Source organism: Thalassophryne amazonica, chromosome 13 (assembly GCF_902500255.1).
Source record: "Thalassophryne amazonica chromosome 13, fThaAma1.1, whole genome shotgun sequence".
In the NCBI taxonomy this organism is placed as follows: domain Eukaryota; kingdom Metazoa; phylum Chordata; class Actinopteri; order Batrachoidiformes; family Batrachoididae; genus Thalassophryne; species Thalassophryne amazonica.
The window spans coordinates 87,812,909-87,836,642 of record NC_047115.1 but is presented as its reverse complement, the minus strand read 5'-3'; the positions used below and the strand labels follow the sequence as shown (position 1 = coordinate 87,836,642).

Here is a 23,734-nt window from a genome sequence, read left to right as displayed (position 1 = left end):
CTTTTGTGCCTTGTACAGACACCCCCTTTGCTTGTATGGGCACCCCCTTTGCTTGTATGGACACCCCCTTTGACGTACTTAATTCGGTCAATATTGGTTGCTGTACTCTATCTGTTTCACAGAGGAAGAAATGGAAATACGGATCTTTTCCTTGTTTGTATACCCAAAGGAGGAACAACCAACAGTCTCCCTCTATATCAGGTGGGAATATGGTTCCTTTTTCTGTGGTATTCACCACTATAGACAGCTTATCATCTGTTTGATACATTTTGAGAATTTGACTCTGGTACTTAGCCCACTCGGTTTGTGTCCATCTTGGTGTCCATCTACTCCATTCATCGGCTACCAACGTTTCCCATCTCCTATCTTGTTGATCGTTGGTCATATACCATGAGAAACTATTTCCGTAATTAGTCCCTCTGTCACCATCCGGCATTCCATGGGTAAGACCACTATATGGTACAGAGATGATCACAGATGTATTTCTAGGAATGCAGGCTTGTACACCAAATCGGTACGCATTATTCCCATTACAGCTATGTACTGTGGCATTTATTATCGGACTGGGGTCTTCGTTACTTCTTTTTGGTCTCTGCAATCTGTGGATGTGATCCTTATTATCATGTCCCGTGCTCATGGCTTTTAATAATAATCCCAATTCAAAAAAGAAAAGTAGCATAACAAGGACTGTCCGTGGGGTCCAGAAACCCTCGTTCTTTTTATTTTTGTCTTTCGCCATTTCTGCACAGTACAGCACACCTATGTTCAGAACAGTGGCTTCTTAATGTCTTCTGCTAGCTTTCGTGTCTAACCTGGATCTTAACACCAAGCTCACACACTATTACTAGTCTTGTCCTACTGTTCTTACTGTTTGTCTGTGTCTGCAGAAATGACTTTCTTACAGTGAGTTAAATGAATCCATGTACTTCTTTCCCCAATTTTCAAAGCTGTGGGTGTTGTGAGTAGTACTTGATAGGGCCCTTCCCATTTAGGTGAATGCCAGTGTTTTCTCTTGATGCTTCTTATCAACACCCAGTCTCCAGGTACCACTTTAGGGTCCTCCTGTGGAGAAATGGGATCATCAGTGTTTGGATCTCTCCCTCGTTGTCCTTCTAACATTTTTCTCATGTAATCCGCCAAATTGGCTTCCTCAGGTACATCCCAAATTTGTCCATAATATGGCAATCGATATTTTCTGCCAAACAATGTTTCATACGGTGTCAACCCCATGGTACTAGTTATGTTTATATACATTTTTACCAAATCTACACAATACGTCCATGGTCTGCCTGTTTCCTCCATTGTCTTTCTAAGTCTGTTTTTTACTGTTCCATTCATCCTTTCCACTAATCCGGCGCTTTGTGGATGATAAGAACAATGATTTTTGAGATTAACCTGTAGTGCTTCTCCTACGTATTGCACTATTGTATTAACAAAATGCGCTCCATTATCTGAATAGACTGTTTCTGGTATTCCAAATCGTGGGATGATGTCTTTGCATAATGCTTTAGCCACTGTAAGTGAATCTGCATGTTTTGTAGGGAACAATTCTACCCATTTTGAGAAGGCATCAATTATGACTAAACAAAATTCCTTCCCTTCATGTTTACTCAGCTGTATATAATCCATATGAATCACTTGAAAGGGATATTGTGGTGTTGGAAATTTACCTCTTTGGGGTCTCAAATTGCCTTGTGAGTTGTGTTTTGCACATATCATGCATGCTCTACAATGCTGTTTTGCATATGCATCGAACCCATAAAGACAAAAAATAGATTGCAATCGATAGATTGCGATATCATACCCCCTGATGAGACATGCGTCACGCCATGGCTCATAATAGCTGCCCATTTAAACATATTTTTTGGCAATATGGGTTTCTTTTGTGGTCATACGTACAAGTCATTTGCATACGTAGCTCCTTTAGCTATCCACATTTGTTTTTCTCTGTCTGTTGCCTGCTGTTGCATGTCAGCAAGCAGTGTATGACCTAAATGCAAATCTGGAGTAGTTTCCTGTACAACAAAAATAGAAGAAGCTGCTGCTGCCTCTTTTGCTGCTCTGTCAGCAAAATCATTTCCTTTTGAAACACTGTCAGAGCCATTGGTGTGAGCCGCACATTTGCATATAGCAATTTGTTGAGGCAACTTCACAGCTTGCAGTAGGGCAGTTAGGAGAGTGGCATGAGTCACTGGCTTTCCAGACGATGTCACCATTCCACGCTCCTCCCACAGTTTTGCAAACACATGCACTGTGCTGAAAGCGTACTGGCTGTCCGTATAAATTGATACGGCCGTACCTTGAAACAGATAGCAAGCTGCAGTTAAAGCAACTAATTCAGCTGCTTGTGCTGAAAATGACGATGGCAATTAAGCAGAATCTAATACTTCTGAATTTGTGACGACAGCATATCCAGATTGCGTTTGTCCATAAGCATTTTTGGTGGAAGAACCATCCACATACACGATTGTACTGTTTGGGATGGGTGTGTCCCGGAGGTCTGGGCGTGCTTTTGTACAAACTGTTGCTACATCAAGACAATTGTGCGGCTCACCATCCTCAGGTAAAGGTATCAATGTGGAGGGATTCAATGTTGTACATCGCTCTATCGTAAGGTGTGGCTGTGATAATAGCAAGGACATGCACGAAAGATGTCTTGCTGGGGACAAAAGGCTCATGTTTGTCTGCAACAGAAGTGCAGAGACTGCATGTGGAACTTTCAATGTCAGCTGATGGAATAGAACAACATTACTGCTACTTTGAACAGCCATAGAGGCTGCAACAACAGCCTGTACGCATGGTGGTAAAGCACTTGCTACTGCATCCAATTTAGATGAGTAGTAGGCAACTGGCCTCAATTTTGAGCCATACACTTGAACCAAAACACTAGTCATGAACTTATTCTTACAATCAACTGTTTGAATGAACGGTTTACTATAATCTGGTAGTGCCAAAACTGTGGATGACACTAATGTTTGTTTTACTTTTACAAAGGCTTCCTCAGCATCTTTGTTCCATTCCAACACGGTTGACATTGAAATATCATCTTTGTACATCAAATCAGAAAGTGGACTAGTCAACTCTGCATAGCAAGGAATCCATGCCCTGCAGTAATTTGTCAATCCAAGAAATGACATCATCTGCTTTTTGGTTTGTGGTTTTGGAGCGTGCAAAATTGCTTCCTTCCTGTCAGACAGGATCGTGCGCCCTGTGGCTGATAACTCATGTCCTAAATATTTTACTTTATCCCTACACAACTGAACTTTGTTTCTACTCACTCTGTGGCCATTGTCAAATAAGAAACATAATAATGCTACTGTGTCAGTTATGCAGTTTTCTCGTGTGTCAGAGGCAATCAAAATGTCATCAACATACACTAACAGTTGGCTATCTGCCGGTGGAACGAAATTGGCTAAACATGCTGACATGACTTGAGAATAAATAGTTGGGCTCTCTGCGTAACCCTGCGGTAATCTGGTGAATGTATATCGTTGTCCTTTAAAGGTAAAAGCAAACCAGAATTGACTATCTGGATGTACTGGCACAGAGAAAAATGCATTACTTATGTCAATTACTGAGAAACTATTAGAATTTGGTCTCAGCGAATTTAACAAGGTGTGTGGATCTGGGACACATGGTGCTCTTTTAATCACAGCAGCATTTACTGCCTGCAGATCTTGAATCATTCTCCACCCCACTGAGGGCGGAGCCTTTTTTACCGGAAATATGGGTGTGTTACATGGTGAATCTGGACATGGCACTATTACTCCTGCTGTTAATAAATCCTCTATTACTGGCCTGATTCCGTCAATTGCATCAGGTTTCAATGGATACTGTCTTACACATGGTCTGTATTCTGTTTTTGGCCTTATAACTACAGGTTGTGCATTTTTAATCAGTCCTACGTCTGAAGGACCTGTTGTCCACAGTCCTGACGGTACTGAAGAGAGAAGAGCATCCTCTTCAGGACTCAACTGAAACACTCAGGATTGTGAAGTGGACGCATCAATGTGTGTTCCAGCTGTCAGCACCAATGAGACATTAACTGGCACTTTATACAACTTGGTTGATGGACTGAACTCCGTTCGTGGGCCAACTCTACTCCAATCAGAGGCTGACAAAGCTGTTATGACTGTCAGTCCCAATTCTTACCATTCTGTCAAATATGGCTTACAAAGTGACATATGTAATGGCATACCTGTGAATCTCAATTTTGATACATCTTCAGTGGCGCCTGTTACTGTTATGACAGCTGTTGAGTTGCCATCATGAATCAAATCGGTCATTGTCAGTTTCACAGGTGAAACATTTTTCAATTTAGTTTCATAGTCACCATCCGGACCTGGAGGATCTTTATGCCACATTGTGACATGCAGGTCAGGTGGTGACATCTGTTGTTCAGGATTTTTTAGTAGGGCTGTCGCTTGCAAGACGACATCTTTACCCCATCCTGCAGCATCTTCTTCTGAAATGTCAAATGTATAGTAATAGTGGAATGTGGGGTCAGCGCTTTCTTCTCTTACCATGTTAACGCCTCCTGTGCGTTCAACAACTAATTTCCCTTGTTCCACAATTATGGACAAGCCCAATGCAGTCAATCCGTCTCGTCCTAGGTGGTTAACTGGACATTGTGGCATGATCAACACTGACATAGTACACGTCAGGCCAAGTGGATCTGTCAACGTTATGGGTTTGGTGATAGGGACGTCTGATGTTTGTCCATTTGCAGAGCGAACCCTAAAGATTTCGTTGCTTAATTGATGGACAGGTATGTTGTCATTACATGTGGTTCTACATGCTCCTGTATCACAAAGGAATGTCACTGGTCGTCCATTTACCAACAAAGTCACTTCTGGTTTTGGTACCGGATTTCCCAGCAAGGCACACAGATCCATATCACAATCAGACTGCCTATCTGATGTGGAATCATGGATTATGGATTCTAGTCATTGTGGATACTGTGGCTGCGGAGGATTATTCCGTTGTGGAATTCTCCCTGCTGCTCCCTCAGTAGGTGGATTCGGACAATTTCTATACATATGTCCCTCTCTTCCACAGTTCCAACAAATCAGGGGACCACGTGGTGGCCCTCCCTGTCTGTGCTGCTGTTGTGGTTGCCATGGTCCTTGATGTTGTGGCTGTCCACCTTGTCTATTTTGCCATGGCTTTTTGGGGCGTTTGCACTGCTTCTGCTGTCTTAAGTTACCCTGCTGGTAATATATTTCATCATCTCCATGTGCTACATACACTCCTTTGTCGCTGTTTCTTGTCTTTTTCTGCTTTAAGACTTCTTCTGCATGACAGCAGTGTGTATGTGTTTCTTCCAATGTGCCTGTAGGCAATCCAATCCAATGTTTCTGTATCCAAGCTTTTATATCCTTATTGGAATGTTGGATCAGAGCGTTTTTCAATTGTTGTTCATACACAGGTGTTTCTGGCAATATGCCACTATGGACCCTAAATACACTCTCAAACCTGCACCTAAACTCTGTCCATGGCTCTCCTTCTTTCTGAGTTGTCCTGGTAATTTCAGTATAATTTATCTTTGGTCCTAACACTCCTTTCACACGTGTAATCATAGCTTCCACTCTTGTTTTCAAGACTAGATCATCATGTGTCAGTGGTACGCCTTGTTGATCTGCAGGATTCCAGTCTCCGCGTACCTGACTCCATTTAGGGCCACATGCTTTCATCCACACCTGTTGGACTTCAGGTCCATTAAGGTGGTAAGATGTTCTAATGTTTTCTATATCCTGCATAAAGCCCTCGATATCGACATGTGGCGATGGTATCATGTCGACTGCTGCTTTGATATCATCAGCATTCCATGTCCGATAAACGAGCATGGTTGGTAGCTGTCCTGCTGTTCCTGCACGAGGATTTGGTACTTCTATCATAGGATAGGCACCTCCCTGATCACTATGTTCCACCATGGGAGGGGCTGTAGGCACTTTCGCTTGACTGCGTGTTTGTGGTTTTTCTGGTTTTTCTCTTTTTACCTTAGGTTTTACTGCCAAATCATACTGTGGTGGCGGTACATCGTCATCCTCTGGTAGAGGAGATAAAGGTCTCTTTGTCACCGACGATCCAGCCGGCGGTGGTTGTTGAGGCTGTTCTGGTTCTCTGTGCTGAATTATCACATCTTCTTCTGCCTTACCTACAGCTTTCTTTTTCCTCGCTTTCTCTAATCGTCGCTTCTCTGCTCCTTTCTGTCTGTTCTCTGCTTCCTCCTCCCAAAATGCCACTAAATCTGCCCCTACTTTCTGCATCTTTTTCTCATCACCTTTATGTTCCCGTTCTAACTCCTTCTTCAGCTTTTGTATGCTGATCAGGTTCAGTCGTCCGTCAAAGTCATGTTTATTTATCCAGGTCTCCAATTTCTTTGTTGCTTTTGGATTTTTTGCTTCCATAAATTTCCAGTCAGTTGATAAATTTCCCTTATTTATAGACGTCTTACCCCCCATTTTTATTATCCCTTGTTATAATTTGGACTTAAGACGGGGGCACACCTAGGGTGTTCTAAATCTGAAGTTTTCACACTTTCTTTGGACGTGACAATTAATTTGCCGTCGTGTGGTTGATTCCTTTCACCTCCCCGTAGGAAGCGGAATCACTTGCCTGCTGCTTCCACACGCACGGTTGTCACTAACGTTGTCCAAAGTATTACACTTTCACACAGTTATTTACACTTGCGCAAAACACTATTTACACATAGAAACACTCCTAATAATCGTACGCGTATTCTTATGTCAGGGGAGCTCGCCCTCCCGTGAAATTTAACTAATGTCCTGCATTAGGGGACTCCGCCGTCCCTGCCAGATTTAACTGCTTTTTTACAGTGCACATATTCCTACCCGGGATTTCCTTTACGTATTAAAACAGAGGAGTCCGTATCCTCCTTACAGAGTTTAACTGCTTTGCATTAACAGACGATTCTGTATCATCGCTTACGGAGTTTAACTGTTTTATGTGATCACTTTTATCCCCTACCGGTACGCGTATTAAAACAGAGGAGTCCGCACCCTCCTTACAGAGTTTAACTGCTTTGCATTAACAGACGATTCTGTATCATCGCTTGCGGAATTTAACTGTTTTATGTGATCTGATCACCACTCACTCAGTACTGTTTACAAAGAAATTTTACTCACTGACTCGACTTCCTGTCTGTCTTCTTCGGGAAAATCTCGTCAACCAGACGATGCCAACGGTGGTCGACAATTGCAGACACTATCAATCGATCGATCGGACCTTGGCCAAGGATTTACGTCTGGACTTGACGACCTCCGCCGGACACCTCCGGTATTGTTGAGATCCCGGACGAGCCCCCAGTCAATGTTGGGTATTTTCTCCTCCAAACATTTTTAAAACCTTTAACAAGACAAACAGAGTCAAGAAACACCAGTGAGACAGAAAGTCAAATTTTACGCGCGGAGTGCGGCCAGGCTGTACACCAAGGCTACACTAAAGTCTGGCCTGCTTTTCCGCTCTTTTTATTAAGAGACGCCCTCATCACATAAACAAGAAACTTGTCCTAAGGGTGGGGGTGATGACGCAAGACAAGTTTCTTCCCATAACATAAACGCATACGTCAATAAGTGCAGCTGTAAGGAAGAACACTTTCAGGTCAGCACATCTCATTCGTCTGTTGCAGGTATCAGCTGTTCTGCATCTGCCTGAAGTGTCCTGTCTTTCACACTCCTTCACACTAAACACCACATCACAATAGTCAAAACGTTCTCTTACTCCCAGTCGTTAGAGGCTGCGAAAACAAAGTTATATTATAATAATAAGTACATCCAGCCCTTCATTCCCAGCTCAGATTGATCCCAGAGTGCTAAAACAAAATTGAATTCTCAGGATTGCATTAAGACAGGTGCAAAACAGCACATCTCCGTTCTCATGAGAAAGAAGACAAAGCTAAAACAAGGTTGAATAACACGTACATTCTCAGGGTGAAGTGCAAAACAGCACAACACCGTTCTCATGAGAAAGACAAAGCTAAAACAAGGTTGAATAACACGTACATTCTCAGGGTGAAGTGCAAAACAGCACAACACCGTTCTCATGAGAAAGAAGACAAATGTACAAATGTTTAACAGTGATAACATATATACAAAATCCTTAACAACCTCATTTAATGGTTCACCAAAATAATTAATTTCAGGGTTTAATAATTACTATTTAATTAGAATAATATCTAATTACCTCAGGGCACCACCTACTTAAAGCATAGGTACTTTAATTTAAACAACCAATCAGTCTCAAATTAATCAGTCAGTCTCAGTTTAATTAATCCGTCTCAAATCTGAAAGTGTACAATGCGATTGACCAATGGTTTCCTTCTGAACACAAAATGAACCACAGCAGAAATATATACATTTTATTTACAAATATACAAGGAATGAACAGTTTACTGGCATTTTAGTAGACATAGTAGACAGTGACTACATAAGTTCATTTACAGACACAGTTTGCTTACTCATGAGACGTTGAAATAAAGTAGTGAGATAAAGCTTAAAGACTTTAAGTAAATAAAGCTGATTTGAATTTGGTGATGAAATTTGAAGCCAATTATTAAGAAAGTCATTAAACAAATATATGACTGTTTAAAAAGAAGCCACTTTGCATCTATTTACAACAAAACCCTTTTTCTGGAACCTTTAACTGGGTCACTTAGCTGATCCGAGAGATGGTTCGGATGAACCGTCCATCCGTCGTTGATGTGTTAGGCTCTTTGCAGCATGAGCTCACTTGGGTCAGGGGTTAAACCTGCGGTCTTCCCGGCGATTCAAGGCTTCAGTGTCAGTGTTTTACTGACATGGCTGCTTGCAGTCAGGTCCGTCATCAGCTTGCTTGACCCCAGAGGTCGAAGGTGAAAATGGGTTATGGTAGCTTTGTGTGTTGGAGCAAGATTAAAAGTCTTTGTGAATTTAGAAAAAAGGTTCAAACTTTAAGAGCAGTGTTGTAAAGTACAGAAAAGGAAAGTCGCTTTTCTGTAAATTCACTATTATTTTGAAAAGTTCTCTTAAAAATTTGAAAGACTTGACGAACCTTAAAAACTTCAGGTTATTAATTTGTTAAAAGTTATCCACGAATGAAACAACGAATGAAGCCACATGGTAGATTAGCTAGGCTAGCATGGGGCCTTGTTGACCCAAAAATAAAGTTCGGCATTTGAAAAAAGGAAGAGGGGCAGAAGAGAGAGGCAGAAGAGGGCAGGCAGAAGAGGCGGAAGAGCTCCTTTCGGAAACTTTTAAAGGGGGCTTATGTCATTAACGCTGATGGGTAACTTTACAGAAAACTTCATGTGCTAGAGAGGCAGACAAAGAAATGATTCAACTATTTAAAGTAGAATATTTCACATCAACATATTGATAATGCAGAAAGATCACATTTAAACATCAATTACAAAGAACACGTCATTTAAATGAAGTGATGAAGCATAGTTTGATTAAACAACAGACATTAGAATGGTTATATACAATACTCTGCATTTAAACAGAAGGTCTCCTTTTTCTTCACTTAGACCTAGAGATAATAGCTGGTTGTCAAGGCTCAAAGTTTATGGCCACATCTTTTCATAGAAGGGTTCATCTTGCATGTCTGGAGAGTTTCTGGCCTTGGTGTGAGGCCATAAATTTCACATTCTGGGAAATTTTCAGATTCTGAAGTGAAGCAATTATAATGTCATGTAATTCACAGCGACCAAAATTTAACTGATAAACAAGCAAGAGCTCCTTTGAAAAACTGAGTTACAGTTCTGTTGTGATGTGGGGCCAGAGTGGAGGCCCATGGGGTGTGTGTGTGTGTGTGTGTGTCTCCAAAGCTTATCTCCAGATGGAACCAGGAATTTCCCAGTTGGGTGTGAAAACACAACAGTCTCTGTCCTTATTTCAAAACCTCAGGTTTTTGTTGAGAAAGCATTTATTTATTTAATTATGGCGAAGTGAGACCATGCACCACATTACCATACAAAAGAATTGCTAATTTCATCTCAAAATATGAAATTATTATTATAATAATTATTAACTATTATATGAAAATAGTGTGTTCTGGTAAATACCAGAATGTTGCGTTTCTGCTCCCTTGTGGTGTAAAAAAATGGTCACTAAATTCTTACGGATTGGAACATGACAGGAACTACATTTACCACATCACTCTTGACCCTGCGCATGTGCAGATAGAAAGAACCGTGTGAGATCCCCAAAACGATCGACTGGTACAGCATCCAACTGCTGTGCTTTCAGTATTGTCTCATAAATTCGGCATAATTGCCGTCGGCAGCTGTTGCTTGTGATTGTCATGTGCAAGTCGGTCACACGCACATGATGTGCGTGGGTTGGTAAAGCGGTGCTAAAGTTTCATTCAGTTTTTTTCCCCAAAAACCCTACATCTTTCGCCATTCCACGCTCACTCTGTCTCTCCTTTACAGTGTCCTTCAAAAGTAGTGGATCTTAATTTGTTTATGCCATTTCAATTGCTAAAAATACAAAGAATACAAAAATAAAAATTTCCAAAATGATCTTAAACTCAAAGCAAATCTCTACAACTTGAATAACTATAATTTTATATATAATTTTATAATTTGACATAGCAGAACCTTAAAATCTGACCTCACAGAGACAAGTAGCCAATGAAGAGATGGCAAAATGGGTGTAATGTGGTCGAACTATCTGCTTCCTTTGAAGAGTCTGGCAGCCGCATTTTGAACAAAGTAATCTAAGAAATCTTGTGCTGTAAAAGGAGAGCGACTTATAGGTGGTTGTCCATGAATCAGTGTTGCCGCTGAACAGGAACTTTGAAGTATACTTGTTTTTGTTGATCAAATTAGAGTTTATAGTCCAGAATAGACTATAAACTGGCCTTGCAACGTGAGGTGGAATACCAGCTTTGAACGACACCATTTTTGTTCGAGGTCTGTAGACTTATGCTTGAGGCCACATAAGTAATCAATGAACCATGGCAACTGTGGGTTTTTTTTTGGGGGGGGGGGGGGGGGGTTAATATAGGTGGAGCAGTCATGACAAGTGGGGTTTTGAGTGCTAAGTTTAAGCTGTCCACTGAATAGTTATCTTCCAAAAGCAACGCTAAGATATCAGGGAGTCTGGCTCCAAGTTCAGTTGTACTTGAAGAGTTAATGTGTTGCCGCAATGATCAGGTAATGTTGCAGTTCATAAATCATTTGTCCAAAATACTTATGTGGCTTTCACACCGGAGGCGCACAGATTGGCATTAAAAAGTATTATTTTCAACGAGATGCGTCACTTTTTGATGTGGCAAAAGCATCCTGTCAAAAACCGAGCGCTTCTGCCAGGAGTGCGCATTGCCGCTTATCAACAGGCTGTCGTGGTCAAAGTTCAACCCAATCCAACTTTTGCCACTCTGAGTTGTGATGTAGCTTCACACTGTCCAATACAAATGAGGCATCACGCCAAAGCACGGAAGACTGCAATGCTGAAACCACTGATCTGTATAAAACACTGTTATATACAGATCAGTGACAGAAACGTGTCACAGGACTGCTAATTTATACACAGCAGTTTTCTGAAGAAAATCCTTGCAAATTTTTTTTTTTACCTCAAAATTTATTTCTGATTACTGTAAAAAAAAAGTTTAGAACACTTGTAATTAGTAAAAAAAAGATTCTTTAGAAACCTTTCATCTGTAAATTAAAACCATACCTTATCTGTTATTTCAGATTAGATGATTTCTTTGCCATGGGTCGATAAGGAACCTTGGACATTTATTTTTAGACAAATAAAATAGCATAGAAATGTGTACATTTTTTTAAGTCTGGTAGATTATTCATATCTCATTTCAACCAGAAAAACAGACACTGTAAATAAATACAAATGTTTAATATAAATGCAATAGGAGATAATTTAACAATGACAATTGTTAATGTGACATAAACCTCATCATGAAATCATTTTGAATTGAGTCATTTCAACATTTAACTAGGACTGCAAGTAGTCATGTACAGGCCCTCGTGTCCGCATCACTGCCTTCCCGGGCCAGCGTGATTTCTGTTCAGGGGCTGGCACTCATTGCACAGTTTAGGTAACCAGGTGCTTTGAATTTGACAAAGACTGGCTGAAGAAATTAAAACCACATGCTACAAAAAGCACAATAAATCAATTACATTGACATTGTTAAACATAAACCACAATAGCATTTAAACACCAAAATCCCAATGGATGCTCTGCATTGCAGCACAGCATCCATTGTTTATTGGTTTGCTAAAATTGCTAATTTCTCCAAAAATATTTGTCCTATCAACTTTGTTTTTACACCGTTCATCCTTGACCCAAAATGCATAAGCATGCCAAACCTCAAATGTTAGCTCTCACGTGATCAAAGCCATATATACACAGTGAGGACACTTGACTGTCATAATATAAATAGTTGTTCCACTATGGAGGTACAACACCAACAACATCCTAAATGATTTAAAACAAAAAAAAGAAGTAAATGGCTTCTGGTCTCCACTGAAGAGGGAAAAATGTCATTAGCAGTGTCTGGTATTAGTATTAAGAGAATGCCTGTGGAGGTGCATGTCTTGAGCGTTTGCTTACGAAGCTTTTTAAAAACATGAACAGGTGATAACACTGATTTAGGATTTCCAATCCCTTAAGCGTGACTGTGTGGTCATGTGACTGTAGACAGGTGTTTTTGGCCATCTCTTGTCACTTATGACAGACTTACGTGTGCTTCCTGAATGTCTCTGATGCAGGAACGGATTCCCGAAGCAAACCGCCGCCCAGCTCATCCTCAAGGCCATCTCCAACCATTTTGTGTCATCCACCAGCTCGTCCCTGAAGAACATTTACTTTGTTCTGTTTGACAGTGAGAGTATTGGAATATACCTGCAGGAAATGGCCAAACTGGATGCCAAGTGAGCGGAAGCACAAACACAGCGTGTGGTTTTTGATTTTCTTTTGTCGTCGTCGTCGTTTCTCTTTAGGTGGGTGATGTTATAGAGGTTTGATGTGGAATCTCATGGTCAGATCATAAAATGTGAGTGCAGTACTGTTCACATTTATGTTATGTCCTTTAAAGGTTTATAGATTAGATAACTTAAATACACAGTTCCCTTTGGTCTGATGTTTTTTACATTCCGTGTACAAATATAACCATCTTTTTTTCTGGCCTCTGTAGATTCTCTTCCAACTACTGTACTAAAAAACTAACAAAAAACTGTGGGTCTCATTCCGTTTTGAAATAAAAACAGATGTTTTACACCAGAATTCCAACTCAGACTTTGCACCATTTTTTTAAGAAGACGTGACAATGGAAAGAACTGTTTTGGTCATATTTATTGCAATGTAAAAAGCTTTCATTGATATGTAGAAACTGATGTCGTATCCCGTCCACGTGAGTCCCACTAACTCTGCATGTCGTCATGATAACTGTAAGGCCGCCTATTTCCTCAAACATCACCTGAAATGCACAACTCATCTTCCACTACAAAATAAATAACATTTAACGTTACTCAGAGAACCTTCCCGCCACTGTTATGGGACGATGACAAATGTGACTGGAACAGAAGTAATGAAGGTTTCTATACATTAAAAAGGCTTGAACTGGCCATGGGCGTGTGGTAAATGTGGACAATGTGAGTTTCATGCAACAAATTAAACAAAAACATGATAAAATCAGTTATGTACTATTTTAAATAATTAGTTACCATTAAGTGTAAATTTGTCACAATTAGGGTCAACGTCCCCTCGTACAGTGGAGCGACCACACAGCAAACTCCAGTAGCTACACTTTGGAATGTTGGCGGAGTGGTATTGGGGTAAACGTGCATGTTTGTCCCTTTTTTCCATAGCAGGAGTCTTTAAGGTGCCCAGAAATCAAAGCTTGTTTGTCTCTGAGGGGTGGAAAATGCTCACAAATGTTGGGTCTTTGGCTCTTAGAACATTTGACTTAGTTCATCCTGACGCTGAGATCTGAATAAAGTTAAAGAATTGTAATCGACCAAACGCAGTAAAGCTAAAATACAAACATCTGTGGTTGAGTTGAAGGCACACCTGGACAACTATGAGGTCATCCAGGTCAGTGGAGAGGGTCAAACTGTGGTGGTAAAACTGAAATGGTGCCACCCTTAAAGTGATCATCTGCATGAGGGATGATGCTGAAGAGGTCTTGTACACAGACAGAGAAGCCAACTGTTGCACTCCGTGCAGGAATGATAAGCCACGGTTCACTTGCTTTTCCCGAGAAATGCATTACGATTGTGTTATTTCTACATGTTTCTATTTTATATATTTCTACACTACTGCTGTTTGTTTGAGAAACAACTAGAAAATGACTGAGAGCATCTTTACATGTCCAACAGTGCTGGGCTGATTCTCCTCATGCAACAAGAGTTGTGTGAAAATAAGTGTTAAAAAATTATAAGTTATTGGGTCCAGAGTTGAAAACTAATGAGACAACCAGGCGGGTCGACATCTGTTGGTACCGCAGGGAGACTGTTTTTGGAGTTCTTATTTAACATCATCAGAAGGACTTGTGGGTCTGTGACCAGGAAGCAGAGGCACTGGGGAGGTGGCCTTGATGAGGGCGGGGTTCAAGATGATTGGCAGGGACATGGGCGGTACTCCCACTTGCAGAGGGGAAGCGAGGGGCTGCAGAATGAGTGGCGACTGATTCAGGGGTGACGCAGCCTGAACAGTGGGTGTGGTTAACATCACTGACATGGGAGGAACTGATGGTGGGACTGGAGTCAATTGGTCACATCCTAGGAAAGAAAACAAACAAACAAAACTTTAGTCTTCCTGTCCACAGTGAAGTTATGATCAGCAGCAAAACACCTTCCACTTTTTAAATGGAAGATATCAGAATGTCATTATGGTAATCGTCGCTAATTAAGAACACTCGAGGTCAAGGTGAAATGTTTTTCATTCTGGTGGGTTCATGGCCATTTTTTTCTTTTGCTGCCTGAGAACCAGAGCTCTGAAACGTTTACTGGTTTCAGATCTGCTTCCGACTATTGAACAAGCACAATGCAGACCATAATATTGAATCATCCATCAAAGTGCTGAGGAGAATGAAACTTCTTCCTGGCTTTCCTCAGTGTCCTCAGCTTCATTTTGCTGCCGCAGTAGTTTCTGCCCATTCAATGACATCACAGTAATTTTATATTCTACGTATTCTTCTGGTGAATATGTGCTGAACATCATCTTATCAAGCACTGCATCTGTGCCTTTGTAGAACCTTGACAAAACAGTTTCAAATTCAACTGCTTCGTAATGATGTCAGACAGACAAAGGGCAAACAAGCTGAAGCTCAGCATCATTTATAAGTTTTAACATTTTCCACAGCAACTTAAATCTACAATATGTCTGTGAGACCAGGGGTGCTTCTCAGGACTCACACAAATTTTGACGGAACCAATATGATACCGATATGAGGGAGAAAAAAATCCCAATACCGATATAATGAAATGTTACCATTTTTTAATCAAACCCTTGTGACAAAACTGTAACTGAGGCACGATATTTTACCGTTCATACATGAACATCATTGTAAATAACTATAAGTATAACCAACAACCAGCGTACATCACACTTCCTTCATTGGCACTTTGTTGCATCACTATTCTGGCCCCACCCAGTTGGGGACATAGCAACAACTTGTCTTTTGTGGCTGTAAATGCTCAACTCTGATTGAAAATGAATGGCAGCTGGTCTCGTTGCCTCTGAGCTAGACAGAGGCAAACATGACCAAGGGGTGATGGGGGCCCAGCCATGCCTGACAACACTGTAAACAATGCTCTTGGAGTGCCGTCTGCTGGACAAACTACATAATGACACCATTACCACCAACACAAAACAGGTTTCATATCAGCAAAGTAGCAGATATTGATCATCGATTTGAGAAAGGCTCATATCGGCCGATATTGCCCAACCAATATATCATTCAGGCTCAACTCAACTCAATTGTTCACTAAGTTGATTTTAATGTGGGAATAAAATGAAGCCAGTGGCTCACAGCAAAAGCAAGTAAAGACGCTGTTAATATCCTTTTCACATTTATGGTTTAGACAATCATTGAAATGACTGGTGTTCTGACCAAGGTATACGCTGCCTCTCATAAAGACTCCTAGGCTCCAGCCACTCAATGACCTTTAATTTGAATTTTATAGGAAATGACTGGCGTTTTGTCCAGGGTGTACCCCGCCTTGCGGTCTATGACTACAGGCTCCAAGCCCCCCGTGACCCTTAATTGGACTAAGCGGTTGAAGATGAGTGTGTGATGACAAATGACTTTTCACCCTCATCAAACTATACTAAGGTTAAAGTGAGTGACCTCAGTTTACACCTCAGATATACTCTGAGCTGGTCCACTTCAGGTATAACCAGGTACACATACCTGTCAACTCTGGGAAATGTCAGAGAGGGAGATTTTTTTTTGGAGGAGTGAAACACGATGTGCGACCCACCCCCCCGAGCCCCGTAGAGTGCCGTGCATTTGTCTTTCATTTGTTTATTATTCGAATGAACAAATCCTAATTAATTAATTAATTGCATAGTATGCTAAACAGCAAAATAAAGACCAGTGACAGTTCCACTGTAGTTCACTGTTTATGTGCTCCTGTGGGCCTGGTTATAGAATTAAGTGGCTAAGTCTGTTTTCTGTTACAATCTTGCGAACCATGGAGAAAGTTCTTTCGCCTGAAGCATTTGAGGGATGCACAGAAGACATTTCATCAACTTGCTTCATTAGTGATTACGTCACTCCCTGCATTCATTTATGTTGGTGCGGCTTCCAAAGTGGTGGTGGGCGGTGCTCACACCGACTGTCAATCTTGACATCTTGTTGCTTGCTGCCCCTCTACCTAGAAAGCTGCTGCTGCCCTTCTGAGTGTGTGTGCTCTTAGCTGTCAGTTCAGTCTGTGTCAGGGCTCCGGGGAACTGAATGGACAAAACATCTGCCCTCCCGCCGCCACTTTTTAACCACACAATATGCGATTTTTAATTTTTTTTAAATTAAGTCCTTGTAGTCACAAGGAAACAGCTAGATGAATATCTCCATTTTACAGACTCAGTGGCCCCGCAGAGGATCTTGATGTTTTCCGCTGGTCATCAGTGCCCACTCGTGAACTTTCATATCAGGATATTTTAAGTATGAATCGGGAGGTTGGGACTAGGGATGGGTATCGAAAACCGGTTCCTGCTAAGAATTGATAAGAAATTATTTGATCCACTGACATCAATAGCCTTTTTGCTTAACAATTCCCTTATCCGTTCTTAAGTTCACATTGTTTTTGAGGGTGTGTATCGGGAAAATGATCATTTCTCTACATTGATTGTGGTCCCACTGTTTCTGAGAAGCTGCAAAGTGAAGCAGCGGGTTGCAGTGGGTTGCAGCGCAAGCTGCGACCCAGTCTCAGGAACAGCAACGCGCAAGCAGCGGGTTCGCAATTTCTTCATTCTTCAGAAGAACCATGAAAAATGGTGAGAAAATTCATCAATCATGGCTGGTATAATACATGAGCACAGACTCAGTGTTCTGTTTCCCTTGCACTATTTTTGGGAAGTGTGAAATATTTTGGATTTTGTGGTTACTACACAATTTGTTTATTATGCTTTTGGTTATGGGATGGTGGTGGGGTTTTTGCAAATGTTCAAAATGCACTGTCAAAGAAATATTTTATTGATCTAATGTGTAAGCTTAACGGTGTGTCTACACTGTGGTTTGTGTAAGCTTTGGGTGGACAGGGTGGGGGCTCCAAGTCCATTTTGCAAGGGGCCCCCAAATGCCTTGAAACAGCCCTGCACAGCTCATGTTTTAAATTATGGGGTGGGGGAGACAAACAAACTGCTGGACATTGAGTATGGACTTATTTAGGAACATCTAGAGTAGAGTAATACAGTGTGAAAAAGAAGAAAGTCCAATATAGGTCCTGAGAACCCCAAGGTTCCGCTGCGTGTAGATGATGAGAGTCTGTGACTCCCCCTGGACGGGTCACCAGCCTGTTGCAGACTTTTGGGTAAAAATGGGTATTTCATGGGTATTTTTCGTCAAAGAAAAATACCCATGAAATCTGCCTACGAAAAATACGGGCAAACATCCATTAATTTGGATGTCAGGTGAGAGGTCGACATAGATTTAGGCAGTGACAGATATTTGTTTTGCAGACAGTCAAGTCACACATGTCCTTCTTGGACCGAGACAAGGCAGATGAAGTGTCTTGTACAAGGACACAGACACGTAGCATGACCAGGAATTTAACCCATTTCTCATTAGCAATCCAACTCCTTATCCTGCTGAACCACCTGCTCTACACCTGCTCTTTTAGCCCAAAACATACTCGTTAGCAGTGGTGGGCACAGCTAACCAAAACGTTAGCTTCAATAACAGCTAATCAGCTAACTGAAAAGTTATTTTTTATAAAGCTAAACTGATAAACCACACAAAAATTTATCAGAAGCTACAGCTAACTGATAACTTTCAGTATTGTGTTTGTATTTTGAGTTTTATCACCACGATTGCTTTTGGTAGCATTTAAAGGTGACCACAGACCCAAACAATGAGTCAGCACTTCTGTCTTTGGGCGCCCTGCCCACTGCTGGAAGCTCCTGTTTACTACATAGCTTGCAGCAGTAAAGCAGTTGAGAGGAGCAGCAAAGCTCAACTCTACACACACACAAAAAATATGTCATTATTCCTTAACAGAATATAGCAGTGTCACCATGAGGCAGAGGTCTTGGAAAATAAAGCAGTTTTGACTTATGGTTTTAATTTTTTGTTTTGTTTTAATCCGGATAGAATAACTCCATTAATGTCAATTCTGTCATTTGTACAAAGTTAAAATATAACACATATCTTTTAATTTTAAATAATGCACTAATTCTGAAGTTTTGAAACAAAAACAGACAGATGCCAAAGTTATTATGGGTAAATGAGCCTCCGCTAACACTGATTGGTTGACTCATTCCTTCTATGTAAAAACCAGCACGTTATTGTGATGTGTGTTCGTATTTACATATAAATGTACTTTTGTAAATATGCCATTTTATTCATATGTTAAAGCCATTTGCAAAAGCAAAAAGTCAAGTTGTGATTACCGTCTGATATATCAAGGGGTCAAAATGCATAGAACACTGCCATCTACTGGCGCCCAGACGCTCAGACCCATAATACCCATAATCTTTTGCGTACCAGTTTTTGTTTTAGGGTTTTTTTTTATTATTATTATTATTTTTGCACGCCAGAGAGTTGCTGCGGTTTAAACAACAGAATCCACAACAATTGTAAATGAACATTATACAACCAGAATGTATGTACATTTTTATTTTTAGCTGCTCTAAGAGGCTGCAACAACTTTCAGGTGTGCAAAGGATTATGGGATAGCTCAATACTTAGGGTGAATACTGCCATGAACACTACTGGCCAGTATATGGCAGCAGAGACTGTGAAAACTTGCCAAAACAAATATTTCAAATAATCCGTAAACTATGTTTAATCTGCGTGGAATTCAATAAATGCAATCCGAATTTCAGACATATATATTACTCTGGAACAAAGACGACAAATTGTTGTAGGACAATAAGCAGGCCGTTATAAAGCAAACAGGAATCTATTGCAACTCACAGTGATTCCCACTGAAAATAATGGAGAAGCAACCTGAGCTTCATTTGTCATTTTTACATAAAATAAACACAATAACATCTATAAACCCAGAGAATATATTCACGCGCGTTTTAGAAACAATATACAAAGAGTTTAATGCTGTTGTCCGTGTGGAGCCTGATCAGAGCGTCTCAAATGCATTTCTCCTGTCGTGACTGTACTGAGATTACCCATAATGCACATGGACACAGCATGTCCACACTAAAACCTTCAAAATTAGTGCAATACTTTAAAACTAAAACATATAGTTGATGTTTTCACTTTATAAAACTTCAGAAGTGATGTTAATGTCACATATCCAAAATTAGTTTGGTTAAAATTTTAACCATAAGTTAAAACTGTATGCCTCTGGATTACTTGGCTGATATTGCCGGTGAGTTAGTATGGTATCAAGAGCAATTATTTTTTGACAAGCTCTTTGACTGCAGAGGATAGAGCAGTTTCTCCTGAAATCAGTTCGCCTCTGTTTACAGAGAAGAGAGCTGTTCATCTGCTATAAAACATTTAACAGGTAAGCACTAAAATCTTTGACATCAGACTTAAAGGTTTTTAACTGTATTTTACTTATTCACTTCACCTGCTAAAACATGTTAGTGATCTAAAAATTATCGGACCAAAACTTATCGGAAGATAATTGGTCCAATGATGGTTTTCAAAGTTATGTGAAAAGATAATCTGATAATGAAAAACATTAGCTTTGATAATTAGCAGTTAGCGGATTAGTGGAACTGTGCCCACCACTGCCTGTTAGCCATTGCTAACTTGACTGGAATTTCTCCTTTACAGTATTAAAGTGTATGCAACATGATCCTCACATTGCTGTAAACAGGTTTGCATGGAATTACCGTTGGAACTGGTCAGTAGGGTCTCCTGGGGTGATTCTGGACAGCTGGGGATCTGTGGTTCTGTTGGGGTTGCAGTGACTGAGCCTGGGGATGGAGGCTGGGGAGGAGAAGGAAGTACTTGAGGTGAAGGAGGACAGCCTCCTGGAGGTGTGGGCTGCAGAGGCTCTGCTGGACCCCCGGGCACAGGATCTTAAAAACAAACCACAAAAAACCCAGAACACCCATGAGCTGCAGATCCTGGTATTCCAACAAACATTACCGTCAGAGCGCTCCGTGTCAGTGGAGTCTGTATGCCTTCTGTACGTCAAAGAGTCCACATCTATCAGTCAGATTAAAGATGTAAGCGCCACATTGTAATCAAATACAGTAGTGTTCAGAATAACAGTAGTGCTATGTGACCAAAAAGATTAATCCAGGTTTTGAGTATATTTCTTATTGTTACATGGGAAACAAGGTACAAGTAGATTCAGTAGATTCTCACAAAGCCAACAAGACCAAGCATTCATGATATGCACACTCTTAAGGCTATGAAATTGGGCTATTAGTAAAAAAAAAAAAGAGAACAGGGGGTGTTCACAATAATAGTAGTGTGGCATTCAGTCAGTGAGTTCGTCAATTTTGTGGAACAAACAGGTGTGAATCAGGTGTCCCCTATTTAAGGATGAAGCCAGCACCTGTTGAACATGCTTTTCTTTTTGAAAGCCTGAGGAAAATGGGACGTTCAAGACATTGTTCAGAAGAACAGCGTAGGTTGATTAAAAAGTTGATTGGAGAGGGGAAAACTTATACGCAGGTGCAAAAAATTATAGGCTGTTCATCTACAATGATCTCCAGTGCTTTAAAATGGACAAAAAACAGAGACGCGTGGAAGAAAATGGAAAACAACCATCAAAATGGATAGAATAACCAGAATGGCAAAGGCATATACTGCGGAGTTTTGGGATTGCCTTTCATTGTTATGCTGATGATACTCAGTTGTACATGCCGATAACTGCGGGAACTCTCATTCCCATAAAATCCCTGGAGGACTGTCTTCTATCAGTGAGAAGTTGGATGTCTAGTAACTTCCTACTTTTAAACTTTGATAAGACTGAAATGATGGTTCTTGGTCCAGCGAGACATCGGCATCAGTTTGACCAGCTGGCGCTCAGCCTGGGTTCCTGTGTCATACATCATACGGACGAAATGAGGAACCTTGGGGTAATTTTTGATCCCACGTTGTCTTTTGACCTCCACATCAGGGATGTTACTAGGACTGCTTTTTTCCATCTGAGAAATATAGCGAGGATCTGCCCCATCCTGTCCATGGCTGATGCTGAGACCCTGATTCATGCTTTTGTTTCTTCTAGACTAGATTATTGTAATTGTCATTATTGTCATTCAATATGTCATTCAATGCGCATATTAAACAAATATGTAGGACTGCTTTTTTGCATTTGCGCAATATCTCTAAAATTAGAAAGGTCTTGTCTCAGAGTGATGCTGAAAAACTAATTCATGCATTTATTTCCTCTAGGCTGGACTACTGAAATTCATTATTATCAGGTTGTCCTAAAAGTTCCCTGAAAAGCCTTCAGTTAATTCAAAATGCTGCAGCTAGAGTACTGACAGGGACTAGAAGGAGAGAGCATATTTCACCCATATTGGCCTCTCTTCATTGGCTTCCTGTTAATTCTAGAATAGAATTTAAAATTCTTCTTCTTACTTATAAGGTTTTGAATAATCAGGTCCCATCTTATCTTAGGGACCTCATAGTACCATATCACCCCAATAGAGCGCTTCGCTCTCAGACTGCAGGCTTACTTGTAGTTCCTAGGGTTTGTAAGAGTAGAATGGGAGGCAGAGCCTTCAGCTTTCAGGCTCCTCTCCTCTGGAACCAGCTCCCAATTCGGATCAGGGAGACAGACACCCTCTCTACTTTTAAGATTAGGCTTAAAACTTTCCTTTTTGCTAAAGCTTATAGATAGGGCTGGATCAGGTGACCCTGAACCATCCCTTAGTTATGCTGCTATAGACTTAGACTGCTGGGGCGTTCCCATGATGCACTGAGTGTTTCTTTCTCTTTTTGCTCTGTATGCACCACTCTGCATTTAATCATTAGTGATTGATCTCTGCTCCCCTCCACAGCATGTCTTTCTTCTGGTTCTCTCCCTCAGCCCCAACCAGTCCCAGCAGAAGACTGCCCCTCCCTGAGCCTGGTTCTGCTGGAGGTTTCTTCCTGTTAAAAGGGAGTTTTTCCTTCCCACTGTCGCCAAGTGCTTGCTCACAGGGGGTCGTTTTGACAGTTGGGGTTTTTCTGTAATTATTGTATGGCTTTGCCTTGCAATATGAAGCGTCTTGGGGCAACTGTTTGTTGTGATTTGGCGCTATATAAATGAAATTGATTTGATTTTGATTTAATGTTCTATTTTCAGGGTTACCACAGTCCAGCATTAGGGGTCTTCAGCTGGTTCAGAACGCTGCCGCCAGACTTCTGACACGTAGCAGAAGGTCTGAACATATCACACCCATTTTGGCATCTTTGCACTGGCTCCCTGTCTCTGTGAGAGCAGATTTTAAGGTTTTGTTGTTGACTTATAAGGTTGTTCATGGACTGGCGCCATCTTATCTGGCTGATCTGGTGGAACTCTACGTGCTGGCCCGGGCTTTGCGGTCGCAGGATGCGGGACTTCTCTGTGTTCCCAGGGTGAAGAAGTAGTCAGCAGGTCAAAGAGCCTTTTCGTATCGTGCACCCACCCTGTGGAACAGTCTTCCTGCGACCGTGAGGCAGTCTGAGTCTGTGGACATTTTTAGGTCAAGACTCAAAACCTATTTTTATTCTCTTTCTTATGGATAGTTTTTATTTTTATTCTTTTACTTCTGTTTTTATTTATGTATTTGAATTTTTTATTCATTTTTAATTATTTATTCAATTTTATGTTGACTTGTTTTATGTAAGGTGCCTTGAGACGGCTTTTGCTGTGATTTGGCGCATTATAAGCTAATTAAATTAAATTAAATTAAAGGCTCACCCATTGATCAGCTCCGGGATGATCAAAGACAGTCTGGAGTTACCTATAAGTGCTGTGACAGTTAGAAGACGCCTGTGTGACGCTAATTTATTTGCAAGAATCCCCCGCAAAGTCCCTCTGTTAAATAAAAGACATGCAGAAGAGGTTACCATTTGCCAAAGAACACATCAACTGGCCTAAAGAGAAATGGAGGAATATTTTGGGGACTGATGAGAGTAAAATTGTTCTTTTTGGGTC

At 40.9% G+C, this 23,734-nt stretch overlaps 2 protein-coding genes across 2 annotated transcripts in view; one reads left to right on the top strand and one right to left on the bottom strand.

Annotated features, from left to right (window-relative positions):
* LOC117523658 (core histone macro-H2A.2) overlaps positions 1–13,197 on the top strand; it is a 118,264-nt gene extending 105,067 nt beyond the window's left edge. Inside the window, exon 9 of the mRNA XM_034185230.1 lies at positions 12,734–13,197. Within this exon, the coding sequence (XP_034041121.1) occupies positions 12,734–12,899 (166 nt within the window). The 3' untranslated portion in view covers positions 12,900–13,197. The remainder of the gene's footprint in view (positions 1–12,733) is intronic.
* The window catches only part of gbf1 (golgi brefeldin A resistant guanine nucleotide exchange factor 1), a 580,908-nt gene continuing 570,238 nt past the window's right edge, over positions 13,065–23,734 (bottom strand). Inside the window, 2 exon segments of the mRNA XM_034185226.1 lie at positions 13,065–14,743; positions 20,487–20,675. Coding sequence (XP_034041117.1) covers positions 14,490–14,743; positions 20,487–20,675 — 443 coding nt within the window. The 3' untranslated portion in view covers positions 13,065–14,489.